Raw genomic sequence first — 13,186 nt, 5'->3', positions numbered from 1 at the left:
AATGTTTTTAGATATGTGATTTTTAGATATACATACAACTTATAAATTTTGCTTTGGCTGCAGCCCGCTTATCTCATTGGCTTGCCATCTAGTACCGTAACAATATATGATTTTAATCATTAATGTGTTTTCTATGTAGGTTGCTATAATTATTAAGCCTGAAAACCCCCCATGACTTTTCTTGATTTTTAATTTAGTAATAAACTCTAAGCATTTGTTTGAATCCCAAGTTTGTGCCAAGAACTAGGAAAATTCCAAGATTACTAAAATATCTGAAGTAAGAAGTACTGATTTTGGGAAAATTCATTTGGCTAAAATTAAATAATGGAGTACAGGTATCAAAAATAATGTTTGTATATGTTTTGTTTCTGGTAACACCCGAAAAGATATTTGCCATTCCGTTTAAAAATATTGGTTATGATGATAACCTATTTAGTTCCTTTAAAATTCATTACTTTATTTATAAGCTTACACTTTATAACTTTTTATTATGAGGATAAGGTGTAAAGGCTTAATTAAGACATTATGAACTTCTGTATAGTCGCTTTCATTAATGTTTAATAGAACTTTACTGACTCCATGTTCTGTGGTCTTTATGAACTTTATTTTTTATGCAATTGTATTTTATTTAAATTTAAGTTCTTCTAATCTTCTTTCAAGGAAATATATTTCAGAATTTATACATTTAAATTATGCATTGTAGTATGAAACATTTATATAGTTTTGTTATTATTTAAAATTAAAATAAATCTAGTTTATGACGGGTGTGGGACAATACTTGTTAATACCAAATTGTTAAACATTGGTAAAGGTAGCAGATTCATCTTCTAATCTTTAGTCTAATGTTTAAAAATTCTGACTGTTATTTATAATGCTATGAAATAATTTTGATACCTAGCGGCTAGCCATATAAGTTACTTAAATAATTAAACACAAGTTTAAAGAGTTTGGTTGTCTTTGGTAGCACAGACTGGAATCCAAACTACTAGCAAACTTGGAGCAAATTATAGCTGCATCCGATGGTAATAAAAAAGACTTCAGAAGGTTAAAAAATAATTTTTTATCAACTCAGAACGTTAAATTAAAGCGTTACTCAGAACGTTAAAAGTAATTAATTTCATAAAATTTACGTCTCGTGCTTAAGAGGATCAGCCAACCACTTGCGGCAATGAAATTTAAAGTAACATTCAGTTCCAAATTTAAATTAAGTAGTAGTCAAAATAGTATCCAAATAGTAGTCAAAGACTGCACAATTTTTAACACGAATTTGGCTCAAGCGTCTCACCAGCATAACAATTTAATATGATAACCTATTTACGATACCTAGTAATTTTACGATACCAACGTTACCTAGTAATGTCTGAAATTCTAATGCAAAGGCCGGAGACTAAAATCTTCTTTGAGCCAACGATACCTAGTAACGTGGCCTCGAGAGGCAGAAAGACGGTCTCTCTTACAATCTAAAATTTTCGGTTTAAATACTCTTAAACCAGATTTGCATTCTGGTAAGGAAACGGCAAAAAGAAGTGACAATAAAGATCTAAATTATAAAATATTGGTTATGTGAAATAATAGTATTAACCTTATAAGTTACTTGAATTATATCATCACCCCTGATACGAATAACCAAACAGCAGATTATACATTCATTACTGAAGTGAAACAAATAGTGTGTTTTATATTTAAACATTTTTAGATGCCCAAAGTAAATAATGTTTATTGCAATGCTAGAAGTTTATACTTTATAGCTATTATGAGTTTGAAATAAAATATTAGAATTGTTTTTACTACATCTTATCTGCTATGCACGTGATTTCAATAAAGGAAAAGTTGCTGTGAAATGAATAATTGGTATTTAATAGCATTAAATGGAACCAATATTAATAAATGAAACAATAATAATAAAAAACCGAGTATGTAAGTTTATGTAACAGATCAGAAAAGAAAAAAATAGACCAATACTCCAAATGCATTCGTAATAAACTTGGAATTTGTATAGTAACCCTTTATGTAAATCACATATATTTAAAAAAAACTACAGATACTTTTTATGAATGTATCAATAATCATTATTTTTGTACTTCTGATGTGTTAGTGTTGTGCTAATTTTTTAAAAATGATCTAATAAAAAGTTCGTTTGGATTTATTTGTCATTTTAACTTTTGTGTAGAGAATAATATCCCTGAGACATAAAAACCAGGACTTAAAGATCCTTCTTTCCATTGGTGGCTGGGAGGACAGTGCCTCAAGCAAGTACTCAGACTTAGCAGGAGATAAGGATAGAAGGTCTCATTTCACCGAAACAGCCATTAAGTTCTTGAAAAAGCACAGATTTGATGGTCTTAACATCGCATGGTTATACCCTAACTGTTGGCATGGCAAATGCGGTTCAAATTCTGACGATAAGGACAATTACGTCCAACTCTTAAAAGTAAGAATAACAAATCATTTCAAATTTCTTGAATATTAAGGTAAATAATTTATAATAAAGTCTAAAAGTGATTTTCTAGGGGTCCAAGCAATATATTGTTACTGGGAAGACTTCATTTTTAATATATTATATTACACCATATAATTCCCTTTTCACAATTACCTTTATAAATTTAACGCTATTTACAAATTAATAGTATGTCTTTAATATGCTAAAATCAGCCTTGAGATATCCATAACTGATTAAAGTTACAGTTATTAAGAGGCTATGTGGGAATGCAGACCATTTCGATGATTAAATATTCCAATTTTGCTTTATGGACTGGTAGACTAAAGATATAATTTATCTAATACCAATGAGGAAAATTCAACAAAACATGCACAGTCTAAGCTAATTAGACATTTTTGTTCTTGTAGGCAGAACACAGAAAAGTCCATTTCGAACAAAGCGGACTGTAATTTGGAGGGGGCTAAGAATATAGCATTTAATGCGTGCAACTGATTGAAACTTATTATTCCTCAAATCTAACGGCTGATCTTAAGAAGGTAACACTGGTTGGAGAGTTATCCATTCTGTAAACGCTTACTGTGAAACACAAGATGAAATTCAGTGGTGAAATCTAAATCTAAGCATTATATCCACCATTCGTGGTAATACAACTAAAAATAATAACATAATAAATATTTCTAATTCTTGTTGACTAGCAATACAAGAATTGACTGCTTAACTTCAGTTACCAAAGTAGATTACAATTAAAACAGCTTAGCAACTTTGCTCGAACACCGAACGGGCAACCATTTTTTGCACAGTCTGATTTGCCCGTATGTGGCACGGGCACCTCATTTCCAAAATTCTAGTTTTTAACTATCTCGTAGTGTTAATATTTATTTTAGTTTACTCTTTTTATTATACGTTTATTTTAGTTTACTCTTTCTGTTTTAAAGGGCATTACGTGACTCTAAGAACAAATTTGTAGGTTTATTTTTTCTTTCTGCTTTTGAATTTGTAATGAAACATCGTTTTTTACAGATACATTGTGCGGCTTTTGCTAAAAGTTTAGCTTATTAAAATTTTATTACAAACTAATAAACTGCTACAATTTTATCATTAAAAGGATATAAAATAGCTTTTAAATTATATTATTGTAATTTGCATCTTTTAATTTTCATTCGTTCCTGATTTTATAATATACCCAAAATTATCCTATCTGCGTCATTCCTTGTTTTAAAATAGACCATACCGAGATAAAATTTTAAGTTATAGCTAAAATTTCCAAATGTATAATAAATACGAAATGTAAAATTAAGGAAATGCTTATTACATGCGTTTGTTACTACCAGCTATTTTTTCAAATTCTGTAGTAAAACAGTAGATAATTTTGGGACGTTTTTCTGATATTTATGGAGCTAAGAAGTGCTTAAAACACAAAACTACTCGATGTTATAACACCGTTGAGTTAGACGGAAAACCAACTCGCTTACAAACTTTTGCCGAACATAGCTAACTTAACTTTTCAAGCTTTATATCAGGTTGATGGTTTCTTACAGGAAAACTATCTATTTCTGTTTCAAGTAGACTGAAAAGAATGAAATTAATTTTTGATTACCTAGCCTTTAAAACTTAACACATGATCTTGTTTCTTCTGTATAAAGGTTGAACAGACAAAATGACTCAGTTATGTTCCTGGAAAAGAACCATTAATTATGAATCCGTATTGATATGCGGAGTGAAAATTGCACAAGTAATACATGTAATACATAAATCAATAATCTCAAACTAAAGTTGCACGAGGGACGAATGCACTATCTGAAAACAGCTGGACAGCCAGAAAAGTTTTTTAATACAATTACTGCGTACAAGCATTCATAAAAAAAAAAGCGATTATTCTTAGTGCAAAAATTATCCGTAACTGAGCTTAGTTTTTGGTCAAGTACGAATAAAAGTTAGTGAAATTTGTATTCCAAACGTTTGAAAGAGTTTTATATCACAGTGTAAAGTAATTAGTTTCATTTAAAGATTTTCTGGTGCGTTATTCATATTCGTGCTTTCAATTCGAAGGAACATAATATAAAATCAGAATCGAAATAACTAAAATCTTAAAAAATGTTGAAACAAATGCATAATTGAAATGTCTTTGCGTGCAGCTAAAAAGGGCTTTACGAACGGCCAGTTTGAGACCATTGACATAAATGTTTATGAACTCTGCTGCCTCATGCTTACTGATGCTATGTATTGAATTAAATGGCATAAATGGCATGAAGGTACATGCTTAATTTATTAGAATACAATGAATAATATGGTTAATTTATTAGAATACAATAAATAATATGCTTAATTTATTGGAATACAATGAATAATATGCTTAATTTATAAGAATACAATAATTAATATGCTTAATTTATTAGAATACAATGAATTAGTTTGAAGATGTAATAAATATATGGCATACATTCAACTACATAGATTTCACGGATTTTTAAAAATATTAATGTTTTTATATGTTATCTAATTTATCTAATACTTTATGGACTGGTAGACTGGTTACTATCCATAATATCAAAATTTGATATTGGACAGTTTCAAAGACATTTTAGTATGTACGGTATGAATCACTAAACCAACTCGTATATAAACCTGTTCTTTAAAACCATGGAATGTTCTTCAAAAACCTGGAAGTTTGATAATAAATAAATCATATTAGTTCTTCTTTACAACCAAAATTTGATTAAAACTTTAGCGCTATTCGGTAGATTACTCAAAATGGTTAAATAATACAATGAAATCGTCAATGAATGGCAGTAATACAGTAGTATTACGATCCTATGGAGAAACTTTGGAATATTTTTAAATGAAATAAGACTGAAAAGAAGAAAAATATCAAAAAAATCATCCAAAAAAATATTTAGAGAACTATGCATATAAATAAAACTGCCATAAGATACTACAAATGACTGTAAGATCAATTTATGTCGAAATAGACGTTTTTATGATGGTCCAAACAAAAATTAAATTGAAAGATTTAATATTTTTATTGTAAGTATTTAATTAGTCTCGTATATTTTGTCATACCTTTACTTTCCCAGATAAATTTTTTTATAAAATTTAACTGATGTTTTATATAAAACTTGATTATTTTTATATTGTTCCATGAGAATGGATGATATATTATATAGCATTAGGTGTCGCATTTATCGAATAAACAAGCTATCGGACTGGTCACACCCATGTACTTATAATAAAAGGACATGGTCTTTTCGTATTTGGCGTTTGCATCATATGATACCATATGTTTTGTACCATTTCTAAATTACATGGACTGGTAACATCAGGAACAAAAAATATTCAAATTCATTACGCAAGAGTACATTTTTTAACTCAAGGAAAAACACCTTTGGTAAATTCCTATTCTCATAGGAACATAGTAATGCTTTCTCGAAGAACCTGACATATAATCTGACCATTAGGTGAAGAGGTCCATTACGTTACTCCTACGTCACAACAATAGATCTTGAACTCACTTATGTGCAGTTCTCGATGGGACTGTATAAGGTTTTCCCCGCAGAAACTCTCTTTCCTATAAGGCAAGATCAAGTCTCTTTTCGTGGTGGATGAACCATACCACGATCTGAAAGGTTATTCTCTAATGCCTGGTTCCCACCAGACTGAAATTGGGAGACTTATTAAGGAAACGGTTCTCTTGATATATATGCCAGTACGGAAATGCTGTATGTATGTGATAGAATGACGTACCACGTTAAGCTTTAATTGGCTTAATTTGAACCCTAGTCCAACCTTTTTCTATTTTAATACAAATTTTCATCTCGTCTTTATCTTTCTATGTCAGAACACCAAGTGCTTACTACAAGGTAAACCACTAAAACGTTATTTACTGTTCAGCTCGAAGTTACAGAAACTAAAAAATTAATAAAATTAACGCTTAGTTCTTAAGGGCTGCACATACAGCAATTTTTCACATTATTTATAAGCTTAAATTTAAAGCTCAACAATCTAGCTCAACAATCAACAAACCTACACGAATTTAAAGTCACTCAATACTAAGAAAGTGAGAGACAAAAACGTTTCCGTGGCCTGGAGACCTGGAGAGTTTTAATTTGTCGAAGAAGGTAACGTGCAAAATGTGAAATGCCTTTGCCAGGAGTTTAACTCCGCACCTGGCGGACTCCGGATTTGACTCCCAATTGCTAGCCGGACATGCTTCCGATTGCGTTATGAAGGCACGCAGTAAAGAAACAGAAAATGCTTAATAAACAGAGGTTCTGAACCCTCTCTTATAAATTTAGATTTTTGTTCCTAATGAGTGGAAGTGCAGGGGCAGAATTTGACATAATAATTGTTAATTAGAGTTAATCTTACAAATGTAAAACAAGAGAAAGGGCAGTAATAATGTAAATTTCATCTGTAAAAAGTGTGAGTAAATGTTGTAAATTAATGGTGACTATACATTGTTCAATTTATCACAACTTAATCGCAATTAATGCATTGAAATATTTCAGGAATTGCGCAAAGCTTTCGATAAGGAGGATCTTTTACTAACAGCTAGCGTTTCTGCTGTTGTTGAACATATCGATGCAGGGTACGATGTGCCTGAGGTAACTAAGTAAGTACATTATCTATCTATATACATAAAGAAGAGTGTCTCAATGTTTGTCTTTCATACCAATCTACCGTTTTGTTTCGATTTTGATATAATTTGGTACACTTTCAAAACAACAGGAAGGTTATGATCTGCATAACATTTTTAAAACCCACTAAGTGGGATCCAGAATTAAGGCATTTATATTGTAGAGTCATTAGGTTAATTGGAAGCAGAAAAGATGAAAAATATGCAACCGCCTTCGCCGGGAATCGAACCACGGACCTCTGGAATACCCGGCCCAGCGTGCTACCGTTACACCCCGAAGGCACGCTAGGGAAGTGGGAGAAATACCGAAATACCGTCTGGCTCATGACTCCCAACTTATTTGTTCTCGTCGCGGTTTTTGCATTTCTTCTATCAGTGGTAGTGATACATCTTAAGCAAGGAATTTAGAACTGCTTCTTAAAAAAAGAAATATTAATATTTCTACACAGTTTCAGTTTTGAAATCACGTCACCTATCCTAGGACCAAGAACCAAAGCGTTTTGATCATGGAGTACCTTTACATTTAAATGCAATCAGCTCCACCTCTTCATTAATAAAATACGAAATAACTAAGAGAATGCATTTGCTAAAGACTGTCTGAGAAGCCATTAGGAGCTATACCCATTTTATGTCCACGTCCCATCTTAGGTTCACGTCACCCATGTTGTGTTCTCATTATCAGTTCCTATTAAAACCGGTTGATGGAGTCGGGTTAGTTTACTCTTTAAAACAGTGTAGAACTTTCCAGAACCGTGAACAACAGAATTTAAGCGCGCTCTCTATCAGGCTTTCGAGAATATTTTGAAAAGGGAGAATAAATCTGAGTTTCAAATAGTAAATGCAATCGAAAATAAAATGGATGAAATGCTGATACAAAAAGGCAAATACAAACTGAATACACAGAATAAAAAATTAAAATAATCAAGATAGTACAATTTACCAATAAAGTAGCCCTCACAAGGAAAACCTAAGTATAATAAAGGAAGAGGGAAAATGATGCGAATATTTTCAAGATTTTTCAGAACATGGAGCTACAAAGCTGAGGGGGGAATTCGCAAGGCAATTGATTTTACTTATAATTTAAATTTATTATTTCTCATTCAATATATTCAACAACAATTTGCATTTAAATAATATTATTATACCAATTTCATGTTTTCACACTACTTTGCCAGGTCATGATCACTGCCTTTTGCTCAATATCGTTTTTATTTTCTAGGCTTGTGGATTACGTTAATGTGTTGACGTATGATTTACACCGTGGAGAGGAATCAAAAACTGGACATCACTCACAGTTCTATAATAGTTCAAGTAATTTGGATGCTTCACCTAATTTCGTATGTAATATTTTTTTCATCAAACTGCTCTTAACATTTTTTTACTATTTATTATATTAACGTATCTGTCACAATGCCAATTCATATAGTGATAAGCGATGGGCAAAACCGATCTTGATCGGATCAGAATCGTTTGCTAACTGAAATCAATCAGTTCTTTTTCATGACTCACCGCTCATTAACAATAATCTTAATGAAAAATATTGGGAACGACGGTTGAATCAAGAGCGGTTATCAATAGTGAAGCGAAGAGTGAAACGTATTGAATTAGCCGTCTGATCTGATATATATGCCTGTTTTGTATATTGCAAAAGCTTTTAAATCAACAAGAAAATTCAAATTTTTTCGGAATTCTGAGTTGCAATTTACGTTTAGATAGCAATAAATAATTTCTTTCAGCTATTTTCCCTCTTTTCTTTAAAAATAAAAAAAAAATAAATAAAAAATAAAAAAAAATAAAAACAATTTGGTTAACTAAAGATTTAAAATGTAATAAACTGAAAATGTAAGGCTGGATAAAAACTTATTCTTAATATTAATCAGTAAGTTGGACTTAAATTTTGATTAAAGTTCTCAATTCAGTTGTGGACCCCCTTATACAGCAATTTTCATCTGGATCAACATACTAATATTCAACAAACATTTGGAAAATGATCTACGTACTAATAATGTCATCAAATACCTGTTTACATCTACATCTTTAAATTAGATACAACAAGCGTTTTTCCAGTTGCTAAATTGACTGTGAATGCAGAGGTCCATTTTAATAGCTGAAACTGCGTTACAAAAAGGCTTAATTGGCTAAAGAGACAACTACTGTTTGCCTCTATAGCCATCCCGTTTGATAACAGAAATGCATTTTGTTACAAAAGTTGATGCCTGATCGGCATCTCAAACAATTTTTCTGAGCTTGGCTACAGGAACGGTCTTAAAAGCAAATTTATCGATTATAAAGAAGAAATAAATGCATGTAAATCTTATAAATAAGATACAATTCAAAGCACGTTCCTAAAGTAACCACAAAGTTTCTTGTAAATAAGGAAAAGATTACTAATCTTCAAATAAATTTATCTCCTTCAAAATAATCCCTAATGGAGTCTATATAATTTTGCAACATTTCTTCAGGTCATCAAAAATTGTTTATAGATGTTGGGACGAACCATTTGCAAAAAACGAGCAACATTTGATTTAATACCCGAGACTTTTTTTCTGTCATTTTAAGCTTCGGAAAAAAATTGTTTTACAGAAAATGTTGTATATGGTCTAGCATTATCATTATCCAGAATCAAAAGGTTCCTTTCTAACTCTTCTTATCTTAGTTCTTAATCGAATAAATCTTATCTTATTCCTTATACAAAATTCTCCTTATAAAAATACTGATTAAGTGATTAATTTTCAGAGACGAATTTGTGGCTGGATTGTAGTCAACATCACCTTAGGTTCACCTTTGTTTCATTTTCGCTGCTTTTGCACCCACATATGAAGGGAATGTTCATATATTTGTGTCTTGATAACTATACATTACCACATACAGTTCGAATTATCTCTAAAGTTTCGGTAGCAGATTTACCTAATTTGTAACAAAATGGAATCTTATTTTTATTCCATCTCGAAATAAATTTTTTGTACATTGTCTTTTCAAGAAATGAAAAATGACTCCGACATTTTGATATGCAAAGGACAAAATAACTAGTTTAAATTAGCTTTAACAAGATTTGAGATGTCACTCCTCCTAAACGTGCATTTATTCTTTCATTTTTTACTTCCTTGTACGAAGTAAAAAGGAAGTATTGTAATCGCGAAAAGTTTCAGGCAGCATATTTCAACGAAAATATCCATTTTGACCACTATCGAGTGCAATTTAACGATGCGTGATATGTTTTTGCGTGATATGTAAGGACGGAATAAAAGACTCTTTTCCTCCAAAAAAATTATAAAACTGCTTTAAAATGAATTCTGAAGAGAATTTTTCATGGCGTCTGTACAAACGTATGTACGTACGTACGTATCTCGCATAACTCAAAAACGATTAGCCTCAGAACGTTGAAATTTTGTATATAGGACTGCTATAACATGTAGATGTGCACCTCGTATTTTGGTTGCAATCGACTGCACCAAGCGTATATAAATATATTTATATATATATATCCACTTTGTTACCCGGCTCAGTGATCTCAGTTTCTTTTGTCTTACTTGTTTGTAAATTGTACATTTTTTGCTTTAAAAATGATTGAATTATGTTGTTCTTATCTTCCGGTTAAGGCCTTTAGTTAATCTGTATGCAATAATTTTAGAATTATCAACAATTTTAAAGTTGTTTAAGTGCCGCTAAGCCTAATAATTTTTTTGATGGCGGCCATTGCTTGTTTACATTTAAAACAGCAGGATAGTGGATTTGTTGCCAATCTAGGGAAACTTAGCTTCGCATCAACAAAGATAACGCCTTCACTTATTATTGCGAATTAAATCATGCTTAATCCTTTCTGGAATTTTTTCGAGGAAATAAGTGTTTAAGATTTACTTCGTAAGTTTTAATACAGATATTTTGAGTTTTTATGCATTTTTGCCTTGTCGCGAAGTGAGAACTGAATTAATTGAATGAGAAATACTCAATCGTCTGTGAAAAACTATTTCCTTTTTGTTTTGTTTCCTTAATCTCTTTTATAAATCTTTCTAGCTTTATTATAGTAGTTGAATAGAACATGTGGCAACGATTAGATAATTCTTTAAATGATATAAATTTTGTGCATTCTGAGTTATAATATGAACGAAATATAATACTGTTAAATGAACCTAGCGCCAGAGTGTCGCTATGGTAAACAAATAGAGTGAATTTTAAAGAATGCATTTATTCTATTGTGATTTATGCGCTGTCAGCGACGTAGATTTAATTCAATCCAATAAGTTTGAGTCTCTTAATTTGCCCTATTACTTTATGAACTCGCCATGTATAAATAGCATTAAATAAAGAATGTTATTCACATACGAAATAAAGATATATATTGCTAAGATGTAATAATATTGTATTCATATGACTTGTTTAGTTGCTCAATGAACAACCTCGATTGCGAAAGCTAAATTGAGGTTCTTAAGTTATTAACTCTAAATTTTAATTATTAAGAAATTATTAAGAACTCTAAATTTGATTCTTAGTATAGATGATAAAGGGAAGATCTTCCGTGTCATAAAATGGCAATACCTTTCTATGCTGCGTGAAATGCTGTAAGGTTTAGCCTAAGTATTTAACAGTTATCTTTAGTTAAAGCTACTTTCCTACCCCTCCTAATTTCAGCTTACAATTTCCTACCGGAATGTGTTTTTAGAATGAGTAAGAGCGGTATTTAAGTCGAAGTTTCACTGACTTCCTTAGAGAGTCAGAGATCATAACTAGCGCGCTTTTGCTTTGTGGCTACACTCTCTCTAAGCTATTAGTACATTCTGCCGTATTTCAGGCCTTGATAGCTTCGCCAGGCTAGGTGATATTTACGGGTCAACTACTTAAAATTTTGATAGCTTCGGCTATATATCTTTTTAGTTAAGCATTAGTTAAGTGTTTTAATTAATATTTGAGTTCAAGCCCAAGTGGAGGCTTTGTTGTACGCTCTGTGAAAAGAGCCGACTATTAAATTCTTATTTTGAGAAATAAAGGGTAATTAACCCTTCCTGAGTTTACGTATCTGTTCCTGAACTAATATTCGCTTACCTGTTCACAAGGTTCCTATACACTTAGCTGTTAGAGAAAAGGTTGGAACCCCACAAAGCAAATTTCCTTGTTTGGGTAGAGCAATAAATGTCAAGCAACACGAAAAATTAAGCGGACGGACTGGTCGCCTCTCGAGTTGACCTCCGACCGGGATGTCAGCCATACGGAGTTTAGCTGACAGCTCGTCGGAAGATACTTGGGTGATCGGAAGATACAGTGATATGGGTACTGATGGCAACTGACCAAAAGTAGCTTGGAAGTTATTAAAAGATGACAGTACACTTTGCGTTGCAGAAACCTTGAGCACATGAGTCACTGTGAGCAGTCAGGGAGAGGCAAACCAGAAGGACTGTAAATTTTCCTAATACCCGTAAAAGACTAATTCAGAAGTCAAACAACAAAAATCAGCGTTATACCTACAAAATTTTCACAGGACTAGTTTCGATGGTTTTACCGAACCATCATCTTCAGCTGCAAAACCGCAAATGAACAAGAGAGGAAATAATGATGGGATAAGATAAGAAAGCCTGGACGAGAATAAGCAAGTGGCGCCATCTGTTGGCGAAACCGTAAAAGAGTCTTAAAATTGAGGTTTATATTTAAATTTTTGCCCAATTGCCAGATTTATAAGACACGTAATGATAATATCCCCTAGCAATTTTTAATTAATAATCTTGACTTTGTCTTATCTTTGTCACTCCCGTACATTAAATTAACACTGAGAATTTCATCGACTTGACGTTGCTTACTTTCCAGATTCAATCAACAATACATGCTGATCATTCGTGTTTACTAGACGTGATTAAACGTTCAACAAACTGAAAGCTTCCCCCTCTCGATATATTGTCGATAGTCTACCAAATGCTAGACTAAAATTCTATCTCTAGCATCTGAGAATAAGCATACGAAGGACATCATAAAGCAAATTTCTAATCGTTAAAATCTTCTAACGCAATCCCTTGCAGTACATTTATACAAAATTAACGAATTTACATTATAGTTTTCTTGCTGACTATGTAGCACTCCCTAATTTTGTCTGTCGGCAACTTTCAGCAGCATTAAGAAAACCCTTA

At 31.8% G+C, this 13,186-nt stretch overlaps 1 protein-coding gene across 1 annotated transcript in view; it reads left to right on the top strand.

The window, feature by feature from the left end:
• LOC118199096 (chitinase-3-like protein 1) overlaps window positions 1-13,186 on the top strand; it is a 35,799-nt gene that overhangs the window by 5,134 nt on the left and 17,479 nt on the right. Inside the window, exons 3-5 of the mRNA XM_035370884.2 lie at window positions 2,171-2,431; window positions 6,946-7,049; window positions 8,293-8,410. Of these exons, the coding sequence (XP_035226775.1) occupies window positions 2,171-2,431; window positions 6,946-7,049; window positions 8,293-8,410 (483 nt within the window). The remainder of the gene's footprint in view (window positions 1-2,170; window positions 2,432-6,945; window positions 7,050-8,292; window positions 8,411-13,186) is intronic.

This window comes from Stegodyphus dumicola, chromosome 10 (assembly GCF_044657685.1).
Source record: "Stegodyphus dumicola isolate Sdum_Otavi_A_Nest chromosome 10, ASM4465768v1".
Classification (NCBI taxonomy): Eukaryota; Metazoa; Arthropoda; class Arachnida; order Araneae; family Eresidae; genus Stegodyphus; species Stegodyphus dumicola.
This window is presented reverse-complemented; position numbering and strand designations above follow the sequence as displayed.